The following is a 15,615-nucleotide window of genomic DNA, read 5'->3' as shown; positions in this document are numbered from 1 at the left end:
CACACCATTAACATAATCAGTCCAAAATTTCCAAGTTACACAACAGTTTATAGTTTCCACAACACAGCCCCTCACCCCCACTTTTATAAATGGGGTGAAATCTACCTGCTAAAAACAAATAAGAATAAGAAAACCACATTTAGGTATATATATATATATATATATATATATACATATACATATATATATACCTGAAACCCCAATACTTAGAAGGCTAAGGTTATTTAAGGTTTTGTTATTTCTTTTTTTTCCTTATAATTGGCACAGCAGGACCAGTAAGATGGCTCAGTGACTAAAGAATGTACTTGCCTCGAAAGGCCTTCATTGGATCCCAGCATCAGGGTGGAAGGGGAAGATTGACTTCTGAGAGATTGCTTCTGACTTGTGCAAATGCACTGTTGCATGTGTGCACCGTGTTTTTCTTCCCCTTCCCTTACTTCTGTCTCCCCCTCTCCCCTCCTCCCTACCTTTTGGCTCCCCCTCTTCCACTTCTGTCTGACTCACAGACACACACTGATAATAATATAAAAATGCTACAGCAATAAGTGGGCAGAGTTCAGGTTTCTCATGAGATTTAGAAAACTAGTTTCTTTGCTACTGAATTTTTATGTTGCCATTTCTAAAACATTTAGTATTATACGATTATTATGGGTCTAGAAAGCTTATTGCTTTCTTCGTTACAAATTGAATAAAAAGGAATTAACTTTTCTACTAATTCTACTAATTTATTTGTTTGGTTCCTTTTTTAAAAAAAGATTTATTTTTATTTTATATTTATGGGTTGTTTTTTTTTGTTTTGTTTTGGTTTTTTTTTTTTTTTTTTTTTGCTACTGTTCTGGTGGAACCAAGAAGAATGTATTGGATTCCCTGGGATTGGAGTTGTAGAACTCACCATATGGTTGCTGGGAGCTGAACCTGGGTGCCCTGGCAGCCAGTGCACTTAACACCCCCCCCCCCCAAGTGTGTGCCTGTACAGAGTATATCAATATGAGAATGAAAGTAAAATGTTAGGAGAAAAGATTGTGAAATCTAGGAAGGGTTTTCCCTCGACTATTTATGATGTTGCCGTCCCTGTTTGCCACTCTTTATGTTTAGCCTTCTTTTTCTCACGGTTGGCCTAAAGTGGATCCCCCACTTAGTTATTTCAGGTGCCATTAGAAGAAGAAGGGCAACGTGGTGGACCTATTCTTGCACCAGAGGAGATCAAGACTATTTTTGGGAGCATCCCAGATATCTTTGATGTACATATGAAGATAAAGGTAAATGTGTGTTAGAGATGGACAGCATTCTCTTGGGGATTGTGTATACTTACTGTAATATTTCAGGTCTTTCTGCCTAGCTAAGTAAATAAGTTTTGTATGTGAGACTTAACATCTCACCATGTAGCTGGCTTTGAGCTCATCGAGATTCTCCTTGCTCAGCTGGGGGTTACAGAGTTGAGACACCACTCTTGGCTTAGATTTTGTAAATGTCTTCAATAAAATTTTTGTTTGTTTGTTTTGGTTTTTTGAGACAGGGTTTCTCTGTGTAGCTTTGGTACCTTTCCTGGAACTCACTCTGTAGACCAGGCTGGCCTCGAACTCACAGAGATCTTCCTGCCTCTGCCTCTCAATTGCTGGGATTTTTAAAGGTGTATGTCACCACCACCTGGCAAAAAAAAATTTTAGGACATTTTATTGTATGTGGATAAGTATTTTGCCTGCATGTTTGTGTGCACACCACATGCGTGCTTGGTGCCCACAGAGGTCAGAAGTTGGCATTAGATCCCCTGGAATCTGGAGTTATAGATGTGGGTGCTGGGAATTGAACCTGGGTCCTCTGAAAGAGTGGAAAGTGCTCTAGACCACTGAGCCATCTCCTCACTCAAATCCCACGAGCATTTTATGTTTGAGGATGACTGAGGAATTTTATGGACCAGGGATTAGCAAACTTGTGGTTCATAGCTTGCATCTAGCCCTCTGTTTTGGTAGAGTCTTATAGTAGAGCCCATTTATTTTCATTCTATTTATGTATGTATGTATGTATGTATGTATGTATGTTTTTTTTGAGACAGGGTTTCTCTGTGTAGCTTTGCGCCTTTTTCCTGGAACTCACTTGGTGGCCTAGGCTGGCCTCGAACTCACAGAGATCCACATGGCTCTGCTTCCTGAGTGCTGGGATTAAAGGCATGCGCCACCACCGCCCGGCCATATGTTTTTTTATACATTATATTTTGATTATATTCTTTCCCCTCCCCTATTCCTCAGATGTTTCCCATCTCCCTCCCCATCTAACTTCAGGTTCCTTATCTCAAAAACAAACAAACAAAAAAATTAAAGCAAGCAAACAAACAAAAAGCCAGCAGGACAAACAATATACCAAGCCCACAAAAAAAGTGGGGAAAAAAGTCTTTTTTTTTTTTTTTTTTTTTTTTGTGTTGACCAACTCTTTCTGGGCACGAGGCCTCTCCTGATGTAGTTGATATACCCAGTGACAGACCATTACAGAAAACTCAGTTGCCATTTCCCAGAAGGTATCAGTTCCAGATGACTTGGCAGGGGTTTGCTGAGTCTGTTTCCCTTTCTCAGTGCTGGGGTTTTGTTTGGCTTGAGTATGTGCAGGTACTTGCATACTACCGCAGATTCTGTGAGATCCTATGTTCTGTTCTGTTGTGTCTAGAAGACGCTGCTTCCTTAGTGTCATCCACATTTCTGCCTCCTCCTCCACATAGATCTTGATCCCCGGGGGAGAAGTTTGACAGAGGCATCCCATTTAGGACTTGTGTCCCAGTCCCTCATTCTCCATTTGCAGGCTCTGTGCTTGCTTCCATTCTGCAGAATTGAGAACTAGTAACAGAGGCCATATGGCCTTGCAGTATTTACCATCTGTCCCTTCTAGTAAAATTTGCTTGACCATGTTACAGGTTATAATTTTTAATGACTTGTGTTAAATTAGTTGCTACAGTAGCAGGATAAAAGTAGCTTTTTCATAATTGATAAGGCCAATCAGCTTTATATTTAGTAAGACAAAGCATTGAGCTATTAGTCATATTGGGGAATTAGGATTGGTCTGCCTGAGAGTGCTGTTTATATTTTCTTAGTTAGTCCAAAGGTTATGTTCTTTGTAGACAAAAATTTAATTCTTTGTTAGAAAAGGAGTTTACATATAACATTAAGGTACTGCATAAAGTTTTTTTTGGTTTGTTTTTTCAGCAAAAGATCTCATAAATGTTATGAAATGTGTAAGGAGCTGTTGAGTTTCAACATTTCGATTTGTTGTATTTCAGGATGATCTTGAAGACCTTATTGTTAACTGGGACGAGAGCAAAAGCATTGGTGACATCTTTCTTAAATATGTAAGTGTTGTTTACAATTGCACGGACCTGAACGATTACAGACTTATTAGTAGCTCATAAGGACTGGCAGGGAAGGAAATGTGAAATGCCATTTAAAAAGTGCTCGTGGTTGTTACAAAATATCCTAGAATTGTTCTTGACTTTTGAAACATGCTTTCTGTATGCCAGCTTAATACAAGGTCATCATTAGAACACTAGTTGTCTCACAAATGTATAGTGACTTTTATGTAAAATTATTTACTATCCACAAATGGTTATATATTCATAATTTAAAAAAAAAAAACAACTTTGCATATGCCAGGCAGTGGTGGCGCACACCTTTAACCTCAGCACTCAGGAGGCAGAGGCAAGTGGATCTCTGAGTTTGAGGCCAGCCTGGTCTACAGAACCAATTCCAGGACAGCCAGGGCTACATAGTGAAACCCTGTCTCAAAAAACAAAAACAAAGACTTTGTATGCATGTATAGGTATGTATAGGTTGATATATGCACATATATATTGTTGGTATCTCTTGCTTTCACATCTGCTTCTGTTGAAATTTTTTTTTTTTTCTTTTTTCTTTTCCGGAGCTGAGGACCGAACCCAGGGCCTTGCAAGTGCTCTACCACTGAGCTAAATCTCCAACCTGGGGGAATCTCCAATTCTGTTGAATTTTAAAACCACAAAGAACTGTGTATCTGAGGGTGTAGCTGAGGCTAGAGTGCTTGCTGAGTGAGCACCACACATCGTAGAAGGGGAGAAACAAACTAACCACTTAAGACTAGGGGTGGGGTAGAGTGTTTGCCTACTGTGTGTGTGTGTGTGTTTTAATCCTTCAACAAACAAAATCAAAGACAAAAGGCAGTGTATATAGTTGCATACACCTCTCCTTCTAGCACTTAGGAAATTGAGGCAAGCAGACTGTGAGTCAGAGGCCCACCTGGATTACATAAAGTGGTCCTGTTCCAACAAACATATAAAGACCATGTAGCTTAAATTTAGGGTATAATCCATTTTGTAACAGGCCCGTGGTTTATATCTGTAATCCCAGCACTTGGAGGCTGAGGCAGAAGGATTGCTTGAACTCACAGTGAGACTCTGTCTCAAAACAAACCAAAAACAATGTCCATGAAATGTTTTCCTTTTCATGAGGTCCTGTGACTAGGACCTGCTCTTCTTAAGTCTCTTAGGCTGGGATTTGCATTTGAGTACCTGATGTTCCTTCTGCAACAGGTTGCTTTTGTGTTCTGAGGCCTCTTTCTCAACCTTTATAAGTATTTGTTCAGGTTGTTGAGGGTTCTAAGCATGGAGATCATTGACATATGTGATGACTATCAACATGCTTTTTAAAGGTTTTAGTTTTTAATTTTAATGGTATTTATATGTGTGTGGATTTGTACACGAGCAGGCAAGTTCTTGTGAAGGCTTGGAGTTAGGGTGTTGTGGACAGTCAGTGTTCCATGTGGGTGCTGGGTACTGAACTTGGGTCTGCTGCAAGAGCAGTAAACTCTTCTTAACAGCTGTGCCCCATTTTCAGACCATTTTTTTTTCTTTCTTAAAATTGCATGTCTTGAGAAATATGATTGGTATTTTAATCGTGGTTTGGATTCTTTAAGAAACAATAACATTTATTTTTAGGCTCCCATAGATTAGCTTTAACTTAATTTAAAATATTATGAAAACAGAAAGGTTTTGAATGTCTAGTTTGTAGGTATGTTTCATCACACCTAGTTTATATGGTGCCGGGATCAAACCAAGGGTTTTGTTTATACTAAGTAAGCACTCTATTGACTCCATTCCCAGTCTGATATTCATATATTTGTTATGTTTTAAAGTATGTGTCGTGTGTGTGTGTGTGTGTGTGTGTGTGTGTGTGTGTGTGTGAAATCATAGGCTGTGTGTACCAGCTGATGCATTTTGAATAGCAATGGAAAAGTTCTTTTGAGATGAAGTCTCACTGTGTAAGCTGAGGACATCCTGGGGCTCTCAGTACACCAGTCTGCCTCTTGCTGGCTGTCCTCTCGGCTTCTGAGTGTTGGGGTGTGGGCCATTTGTTTAGCATCAACTTATTTGTAAAACAAATTTCTGTTTTTAACAGAAATTATGAGGAAACTTATTTAAAACCTTTCTTTTGCATATAAGTCTGATGTGATTGTCAATTGTGTCACAAAGATTCATTGTCTAAGGGTGACATTCATAAGAAATTGTTTTTCTTTTTTGTATCTAGTCAAAAGATTTGGTAAAAACCTACCCTCCATTTGTAAACTTCTTTGAAATGAGCAAGGAAACAATTATTAAATGTGAAAAACAGAAGCCCAGATTTCATGCTTTTCTCAAGGTAATAGAATTTTCTTTCATACAAACATTTGATTATCACTTGTGAATGGATTCATTAAATAATTTTTTTTAAGATTTCATTTATTTTTTTATGTGTACAACATTCTCCCTCCATGTATCCTTGCATGCCAGAAGAGGGCGCCAGATCTCATTATAGATGGTTGTGAGCCACCATGTGGGTGCAGGGAATTAAACTCAGGACCTCTGGAAGAGTCAGTGCTCTTAACCTCTGAGCCATCTCTCCAGCCCCTCATTAAATAATTTTTAAAAGAGCAATTTATAATGTTAGTAAAATTCTACTCTTATAATGACACATTAATACTGGTCTTAATTTTAGTTGTACCTGTGGGTGGCTACGATGTTTAGACTTAGAAGATTTGGTATTTCTACAGAAGGGGCCAAGAGGCAGCTGAGTGAATAGGGATGCTGTATGATTTGTTTTGGCTGCTCTGTAGCAATAGGCTTTGTGTGTGGTGGCACATATGGATATTTCAAAGGAAATAATGTTATCCTTGATGAATTCTGGAAACACTTGCTGGTGTTCCAATGATGCTGGGTTCACCTTTAATGGCTGTTTTTCTCCCATCAGTGCTTTCTGTTAACGAGTGGTGTAGAGCAGCTGATAAGTTAAGCTGTTTTAGGGCTGACCTATGCAGTCTTCATAAGAGCTTAAGAAAGCCCTTATATGTTACGTGTGTGTAGAGGAACACACTCTCTGTAACATGTTAACCCTTCCTGACCAAGACAGAATATTAGACCTTGAAAGTTATTGTATCATGGTGATCTACATCTTCTCCATGAATTCTTAATTCATTTATTTTATGCGAATGCACGTGTGCGCACACTTGCATGTCTGTTCATTGCAGTGTTTGTGCATGCATGTGCATCTTTGACCCTGTAGATTCTGGGGCTTGAACTTGAGTGTCTGATTGGCAGCAAGTGCCTTTACCTTCAGAGTCAGCACCTGCTTCCTCTTCTCTCTCCTTGACAAGGATAGTTGTATCTAATAAATTACTTCTGTTTAGATAAATCAAGCTAAACCAGAGTGTGGACGGCAGAGCCTCGTGGAACTTCTCATCCGGCCGGTGCAGCGGCTACCCAGCGTTGCTTTACTACTAAATGGTACTTGGCTTACTGTGGTTTTGTTTGCTTGATTTTTTTTTTAAACTTTAGATTTTTTTATGCAGTAGTTCTTCCTTCTTTCCTCCTTTCTTCTTGAGGATGACCTTGAGCTTCTGCCTTACCCATCTCCTGAGTGCAGTGATTAGTATCTGGTTTAGGTAGTATTGGAGTTCCAGCCCACAACTCCATGTGGCATGCTGGTAAGCACTGTCCCAGCAGCTCCATCCTCAGTCTGCAGTACTTCTTTCTTGAAGAGTTGGTATTTTTATTTTCAGAGTTTATTAAGTCGTAGCATTAGAGTTTGTTTTTTTATATAGATATCAAATTTATGATAAATTTGAAAAGCAGTCTCTGAAGCTACAAATATTTAGTTTTACCTGATAGTCTGTGTTGTCATAGTGGTCTCTTTCTGCTTAAAAGTTCCTTTTATTTCATGGTATCATAGTTTCTAAATCTATTTATTGAAGTAACAGAATTCCCACAGAAACGTCACAAGAAGAGGACTCGTGTCCCAAGTTCCTAGTCCTCTTTAAGGTTTTTACATTTGGTTTTGTGTTGACCTTTTTGTAAAGTCTTAGATTTGCTGGCCGGCCTATAACACATGCTTCCCCATAAGCGAGGCCTGGTGCTGCTCTCCGGCAGTCGATCGCCTGGGGCGTGGATCAGAGGGTCACAGTGCAGATGATCTGCATAGAGTGTGAGGTCAGAGCGGGACACATGAGACCCTGTCTCAAATGACTCAATCTCAGTGTTTACTGCACCTGGAGACCGGCGTCCATTTATTACTTAAAACTGCAGGTATCAACAGGATTTCTAGCACAGCTTTTAGGATCAAGTTTTTGTTTTGAGACAGGCTACTGCTGTGCAGTCAAGTTTTGTTCCAAACGTGCAATCCTTCTATCTCTAACTCCTAAGGTAATAGGGATCACCGTTCTGCTGTGCCATTCCTGGCCACAGACTTCTTTTTAATAGAAGGGTTAGATGTTACCTTTACAAACAGTTAGCCTGTATGAAGATGGATGTATTTTAAGCAGTCATGAAACATGTTATTATTACAGATCTCAAGAAGCATACAGCTGATGAAAACCCTGACAAAAGCACTTTAGAAAAAGCTATTGGATCACTCAAAGAAGTGATGACGTAAGCAACTTAGAGTTTCCTTTACAATGGGGTGTGTGTGTGTGTGTGTGTGTGTGTGTGTGTGTGTGTTCAGAGTCAGAGAGAGAGAATACGATGAGCATGTGAGTATGTGAGCTCCACCATAGGCACGCAGAGGTCAGAGGACAACTTTACTCCTTACACTTTCATGTGGATTCTGAGGATTGAACTCACAGGCTTGCATTTTACCTGGAGATCCAGCTTGCTAGCCTGCTAATATGTTTTTGTTGTTGGATTTAGACTGGAAATGATAATTTTGTCATAAATAAATATCGGTAACAAACTTCTGTAAAATACCTAAATTATTCTTCTAGTATGATTATAATTAAAATGGTAAGTATTGTAAGAGTATATTTATATTGATCAAACTATTTATTTCTGACATTAATTGTATGTACAGAGACAGTAATGGGCTAGAAATTTGAAAATCGCCATTAATGCACAAGTAGACCTTTTCTTCTTGTGCCCTAGAGAAAGGCTTTTTCCTCTCTTTCACATGCATATGGTCTTGTTCATGGCAATTTTCTGATTTCAATTAAATTCTGATTTACAAAGATACATTTCTGTAAACCTTGCATTCATAGGTCCTTTCACCAGCATGGATTTTCTTTTTCCTACTACTACTTTTTATATTTCTTTACTTGAATGAATTTTCTTATATTAAACTTCATGCAGTAAAGAGAAGTCTTTAAACATTCCTTAAATTCATAGTTTCCTTTCATGAATCTTCTCCTGTTGAGCAAGATCCTAAGTCCATACAAGTTTTCTGTCCTGATTTACATTCTCGAGGATCCCTGCTGATGTTGAGCACGATGTGAACTCCAGATGGAAGCTCTCTTGCTATTGAGTTCCTTACTGGACTCCAGTAGGGTTTATGCCATGGTGGAGGCTTGTCCACATTTCTCACAAGTGAAAGTTCCCCTGACCTTACATTCATAAATTGTTCACTGTAAATTCTTGGGTATCTAATAAGACACAATTGCTGACTAAGAGTTCAGTAAATTCATTCTTTGGCTTTTTACCATTATGCATTTCCTAATTTCAAGAGACTTGTCTTTGTTTTGATGGATTTTTAGTTTTGGGCACAAAGGTAACAGAAAGGAGAGACTCTTAGACTATTTTCTCTAGAAGTAGTAGACTTTTCTCTGCAGTGAAATGAGAATAAAGCATAAAGCTTTAACTGAGAGAGTGTTTCAAACTTCAGAATTTTGTTAACATTAACTATTATGCACATTATTTTAGAAAGTGTTTACTACGTGAGTAAAATATTCCACAGTGAAACATAACATTTCTCTGGACTATTTTTTAGTATCAGGATGGTTTAGAAGGAATGTCTGTCTGATTCATGTATCGAAATTAAGGCACCCACATGAAAGTCAGGCTTTGTGACATGAGATATATTTGTGTGCTGATTTCACATCTGTATTAAAAGAAATTTTACAAAATAAATATGACTTTTTCAGACATATCAATGAGGATAAGAGGAAAACAGAAGCACAGAAGCAAATTTTTGATGTTGTTTATGAAGTAGATGGATGCCCAGTAAGTATTGTTTGATGGTTACCATTTAGTTTACTGCCTTAATGAGGTTCTATAGTTTCAACAATATTAGTAATCTCAGGCTGCAGAGATGCCTCGGTAGTTGAGAGCACGTGCTGCTCTTAAAAAGGATCCAAATTCAGTTCTCAGCACCCATGTCCGGTGACTCACAACCTAGAATCCAGCTACAGGGGATTCAGTACCCTCTTTTGGGTGCTGAGGGAACTGTTTCACACATAGCATATACTCAAAGAGACACATACATATAAATAAGAATAATAGAAACAGATCTTTAAAAATACATTAACAATGTTAGCACCACTTTTGAATGACAACTTGTAAAAGTTACTTGATGGCTTTTGACTATTTTTGTCCATGTTCCCAGGCTAATCTATTATCTTCTCATCGAAGCCTAATACAAAGAGTGGAAACAGTCTCTCTAGGTGAGCACCCCTGTGACCGGGGAGAGCAAGTCACTCTCTTCCTCTTCAATGACTGCCTCGAGGTAAATTTGTACTCAGTAATTTAACACTGAGGTATTTTGTGATTTCCCTAAATATTTAAAACCAAGCTTTGATCGGAGTACAGTGTAGAAATTTGCGCTATATTCAGTTATTTTTCAAAGAAATTAAGACCGATCGCTGATGTAGTGGAATGCTTTGCAGAGAAAGTCTAATATTAACAATAGTTTGGTAAATTTCCAGACTCCAAATCTTACATCAAAATTTCTTACAGGTAAATGTTTAGATCATGAGTTTTGGGGACCTTGCGTTTTTTTATGTATATTTATTCAAGATCTACAAATTAATTTTTTTTTTTTTTTTTTTTTTTTTTGGTGGAGCTGAGGATTGAACCCAGGGCCTTGTGCTTGCTAGGCAAGCGCTCTACCACTGAGCTAAATCCCCAACCCCTGCTAAATTTTTTATATTAAAATGTAAGGAGCCCTTTGCAGCCAAGATGATATCAGTTGAAGAGCTAACTTGATAAGTTAGTACTGTGAATCCCTTAATTTCTTCTTTTTCTACTTCAATATTATCTCACTTTGTAGTCCAAGCTGGCCTTGAACTTTGGTAGTCCTTCCACTTCAGCCTCCTGAGTGCTGAGATGATAGGCATGAGCCACTATGCCAAATTCTATTCTTTAAAATCAGAAGGTCTTATTGAAGAGATGTAATAATTTTAATTCCAAGACTAACCTGTTTGTGGTCAGTGGTTTCTTCTCATAGCACCCCACAAGCAAATTATTGAGTATATGTACTTCTTTAGCTTCTTTCCCTTCCTTTAACATGTATTCTTAAATAACCAATTTAATGAGGGGAAGTATCTTAGTTGCTGTAATGAAATTCCATGACCAGAGCACTTAGAGGAGGAAAGCATTTATTCGGCTTACACTTCCACATCATTGTTCATCACTGAAGGAAGTCAGGACAGGAACTCAAACAGGGCAGGAACCTGGAGGCGGAGCTGATGCAGAGGCCATGAGGGACTGCTGCTTACTGGCTTGCTCAGCCTGCTTTCTTATAAAAAGATGGCAACACCCGCAATGGGCTAGGCCCTTACACATCAATCACTAATTGAGAAAATCCCCTACATTCTTTCCTACAATTCAGTCCCGTCCCCCCCCTCCCCCCCCCCTTGCCCCCAGACAGGGTTCCTCTGTGTAGCTTTGTGCCTTTCCTGAATCTTGCTCTGTAGACAAGGCTGGCCTCAAACTCACAGAGATCCGCCTGGCTCTGCCTCCCGAGTGCTGGGATTACAGGCGTGCGCCACCACCGTCCGGCCTACAATTCAGTCTTATGGATGCATTTTTTAAATTCAGGTTTCTTCATCTCAGATGACTTTAGTTTGTGTCAAGTTGATGTAAAACTATCCAGCACAGGAAGAAAGGAATTCAGCTTCCTTCATTTCAAAGATGTTCATTGGGGAAAAAACGACATTAACAAGAAAACTTATTTGACATCTTTATAACTGATGAACTTTCTGTTTCCTTCATCAAAGTGACGGCTGGCTTTCCTTCTTCTTTAAGTCTATCCATTCCTTTATCCATTTTCTGTGTTGCTTTTCTTAAAGAGCTGCCCTCTTACATCATGCACATTATTGAAAGTATAAAACACAGGCCAATCTTAGAGACCAAGGTATGTATTCACAGAGCAGCTATAGGTTACAGTAAAATCTCAAGGAAGATCTACCTCTGTTGAAGAGTCCTGTACTTAGAGTGATACTTTTATTTGGCCAGTAGTGTTACAGAAAACACAAAATAGTGATGGCAGGGCACACCGAGGACTGTGTCCTGGAGTGACAAGAACGACGAAATCATGCCGTGGGTGATTGGGAACGGCCTCAGCCTGCCCTACTTGTGAGAACAAGGCCAGGAGTCACCTTGAATCCCATTTTACCCGATTTTACATTACCAGAGAGGGCTTAGCTGGACTGTGTTTCTTTTGTTTGCTTCTGTTAAGACTTCTTTAGGTTTCTTCTATTGAAATCTCCAGGTCTATTGGCCCCATTCTGTTAGGTCTGGTTATTTGGATTTCTTTAACAATTTGTTATGGAGTTTATCTTTGTTTTTAGTATTGCAATGATTTGTTTTGATTTTTCAAGACAAGATTTCTTTGTGTAATAGCCCTGGCTGCCCGGGAACTCAACTCTATAGACCAGGTTGGCCTCAAACTCACGAGATCCACTTGCCTCTGTCTCCTGAGTGCTGGGATTAAAGGTATGGACCACCACTGCCCTGCTAGACCTTTATTTAATTCATGTAAGAAAAGTAGAACTCTGTGGGCAGTGGTGGCATATGCCTTTAATCTCAACATTGAGGAGGCAGAGGCAGGTGGAGCTCTGTGAGTTCGAGGCTAGCCTGATCTATAGAGCTAGTTCCAAGACAGCTAGGGCTACACAAAGAAACCCTGTCTCATAAAATGAAAACAAAAAAAAAAAAAGAAAGAAAAAGAAAAAATAGACCAGCAAATTTGAAACAAAAGTAGTTATTTTTTAATATTCTGATAATACATAATGTAAATGCCTAGAGCAATCACTATACTTACACATTAGGAGCAGTTAAATAATGGTAAAATCTGTACTATCTTTAGTATGACATCGAGTAATGTTAAATCTAGATTTAAGGATTTATTTTGCATTTGAATATTTTATCTGTGTTTTGGGTTTTTTTAATCCTTGACTTATTAATGTTTGTGTCATCAGTTTCAATATCTTAAAATGGTATGTTTTGTTTAGCCAATAAAAAGTATATGCATTCATTGTAGAGGAATTAGATTATCTTCTGTTTACTTTCCTTGTGCTCATGTCAATGGAATGTTAATGTTTGGTATATTTATGTGATATGTAGAATAGACATTTCCATATCTGCCTTAGTGGGAATATGATATACCGACTAGTTCATCGTATTCATTAGCCCAGTACCACGTAATATATTTTTAATTGTATTTGTCTTACTCATGACAACCAGTCTCAATTCAAGTAAATGTTTGCACTCATTTTATGTAAATGCCTTTCAGCAAAATCTGTTTTACTGCAAAGGAGATTTCTTTCTCCTCTTTCTTTTTCTTTTCTTTGGCAAAATCTCAATATATCACGAATCACAAGATCTTTCTGATTTTGCTCTTCTCCAGTTACCTATCTCTTCCTTTTGCATGGGTATCCAGTTAAGGTAAAGTGATAGCCTCATACAGCACTTTGACTTTATAATTTCTATTTGTGTGTGTGTGTGTGTGTGTGTGTGTGTGTGTGTGTGTGTGTGTGTGTGTGTCTGTGTTATTGTTGCTATTTTATTTTTTGAGACAGTTTTACTGTGTAGCTCAAGCTGGCCTCGACCCGAAGGTCCTCTCCTGCATTAGCTTCCTAAGAGCTGGGATTTCAGGTGTTGAATGCATGTTTAATTACTTCCCTTAGACTTCCCTTTGTCAGTCATCTGTAAGCAGCCATGAGACTAGGAACTGTTTGACATTTCCCTTGTATTATTCTGTCACTAGGAGATATTTGAAATACTCCCCTTACACTACAATTAACACCATTTTGAACCCAGGACAGCTGTCCCAGAACAGCTATTTCCCATCTGAGGTTCCGGGCTTTATTCAAGTCTCCTGCCAATTTTTTTATGTTCTTGTTTCTCGTCCTTCCATGCCCTTGGGACTTCCCACACCCCTACCCCAGGCCTGTTTTTCTGGTTGTGAACTTCCCTAATATGGACATGAACATCTGGCTGTACAGTTACATGTGTGCTTTTTGTCATGGTCTCTTGCTTTTATCGCATAGTAACTGGAATGGCTAATCATCAGATTAGTTGCATATAGATTTATGTGACTAGTGCTGTTATTTTTAAGTGTGAACCTTTGGTTTTGTCATAATAATGATTATGACTTTCCTACAATCAGATAGCAAGAAAGCGGCATAAGGTCATCGGTCCTTTCAGAAGCCCTCATGATCGCACCCGACCTCCAGCTTCTCTTAAGCATATTCATCTAATGCCTCTGTCGCAGATAAAGAAGGTGCTGGACATAAGAGAGACAGAAGGTAAGCTCCTGGGAAAAGTGTTCACTAGATAAGAATAGCCTTTCCTCACTGAGGCTTAGACTTACTACTGTCAATTCTTATTTAATGGATGAGTTACCGTGACATGTGGCTCAACTGTAATGTGTCCTAGAGTAATTGTTCACTCCGTCTCTAGGTACAGACTTGATTTTTTTCATTGTTTCAACCAGCAGAATATCCTCTCTCTAAGAGTCAAAGGCTTTTAAATGGTTATGCACCTTAGTTTGTCTTATTCCCATATCAAAACTTACTAATCATTCTTCAGAATCCAAAATAAATCACCAGTCTTGTTCTGGACCATATATCTTAATACCTTTTTTTCTTGCAGATGGTGCATTTAGGAGTCTCTTTTCTTTTTTTCTCTATTGAGAAAATAGTGTGTGCATATTTTGTCTACATGTCTAAGCACTACATTTATACAGTGCCCACAGAGGCCAAAAGAAGGCCCCAGATCCCTGGGACTGGAGTTAAGATGGTTGTGAGCTGCCATGTGAGTGCTGGGAATGAACCCAAGTCCTCTGGAAGAGCAGCGAGTGATCCTAACCACTGAGCCACCTCTCTAGCCCCAGGTGTATCTTTAAGATACATATTTGGGAAGGGAGTTGTGGGAGTGGACAGGATGGCTCATTGTGTAAAGGAGCTTGCTGCCAAGCCTAACCTGAATTCAATCCCTGGGTCCCACATGGGGGAAGAAAAGAACTCACTCCCAAAAATGGTCCACTAAAGCACACATAATCTAGCATGTGAGTGTGCATGGGAACAGACAACCACACAGTAGTTTAGTTTTCTTTTAGAAAAGATAGAGGTTGAAGAGTAGATGGATATGAAATAAATAGCCCCCAGTAACTGGTAGGCTTGGTCAGATGCATGGACACATACCTGTGCAAAAGATAGGTGTGGTAGCTCACTGTCATCCCAGCACTTGGGCGGCAGAGGCAGGCAGTTTGAGGCCAGCCTGGTCTACAGAGTGAGCTCCTGGCCAGCTTCCGTGTGTAGTGAGACCCTATCTCAAAAATAATAATTTAAAAAAAGCAGGCATGTGTACATTTGTGTGTGTGCGCACCTGTTGCATTTGCGCCAGAATTCCTGAGACAATCTACTTATGAAATATGTCGGCTGATAATTTTGGAGCTTTCAGTCGGTTCCCTTCAGCTTTATTGCTGTGGCGATGTGGTTCATCATGTCTGAGACCCGTAGCACAGCTGTGAAGAGCCGGGGTCCCGGCTGCAGACAGGCACAGCCTTGGTGTCGCTCCTCATCCGTGTGCAGCACTGGCCTAAGGAAAGCTTCTCCTCTTAACTCACTAGTATTGAGTGTTTGAGTGATTTTCTGTGGTCTGGAAAGCCCCACAGGGAACATCGCTCTGAACTAGCGTTATCTATTTAGCTAACACTTAGTGTAGTGTGTTTATGGTCACAAAGTTAAGCTATTTCAGTGATCCACTCTGAGCTGTGAGGCAGCTTTCCTTTTCTCCTGTGTGCTGCTGCTGGCGTTCAGACCCAGGGCCTTGCGCCCGCTGCTCAGGCACTCGGCCACAGTAACTTACAGAGCTATTTTCTCTCAGTTGTTCAGCTCTGTGTTTATCAGCGCCTATGAGGA

At 39.4% G+C, this 15,615-nt stretch overlaps 1 protein-coding gene across 2 annotated transcripts in view; it reads left to right on the top strand.

The window, feature by feature from the left end:
- Ect2 (epithelial cell transforming 2) overlaps positions 1–15,615 on the top strand; it is a 58,229-nt gene that overhangs the window by 24,347 nt on the left and 18,267 nt on the right. For both annotated transcript variants that reach the window (XM_036190568.1, XM_036190567.1), the window contains 8 exons: positions 1,140–1,259; positions 3,266–3,334; positions 5,541–5,651; positions 6,676–6,772; positions 7,831–7,912; positions 9,394–9,472; positions 9,855–9,974; positions 13,860–13,998. In XM_036190568.1, coding sequence (XP_036046461.1) covers positions 1,140–1,259; positions 3,266–3,334; positions 5,541–5,651; positions 6,676–6,772; positions 7,831–7,912; positions 9,394–9,472; positions 9,855–9,974; positions 13,860–13,998 — 817 coding nt within the window. The remainder of the gene's footprint in view (positions 1–1,139; positions 1,260–3,265; positions 3,335–5,540; positions 5,652–6,675; positions 6,773–7,830; positions 7,913–9,393; positions 9,473–9,854; positions 9,975–13,859; positions 13,999–15,615) is intronic.

The sequence above is a fragment of the Onychomys torridus genome, chromosome 6 (genome assembly GCF_903995425.1).
Source record: "Onychomys torridus chromosome 6, mOncTor1.1, whole genome shotgun sequence".
NCBI classification, from domain to species: Eukaryota; Metazoa; Chordata; class Mammalia; order Rodentia; family Cricetidae; genus Onychomys; species Onychomys torridus.
The sequence above is the reverse complement of the archived record's forward strand: the minus strand, read 5'-3'. Positions and strand labels throughout refer to the sequence as shown.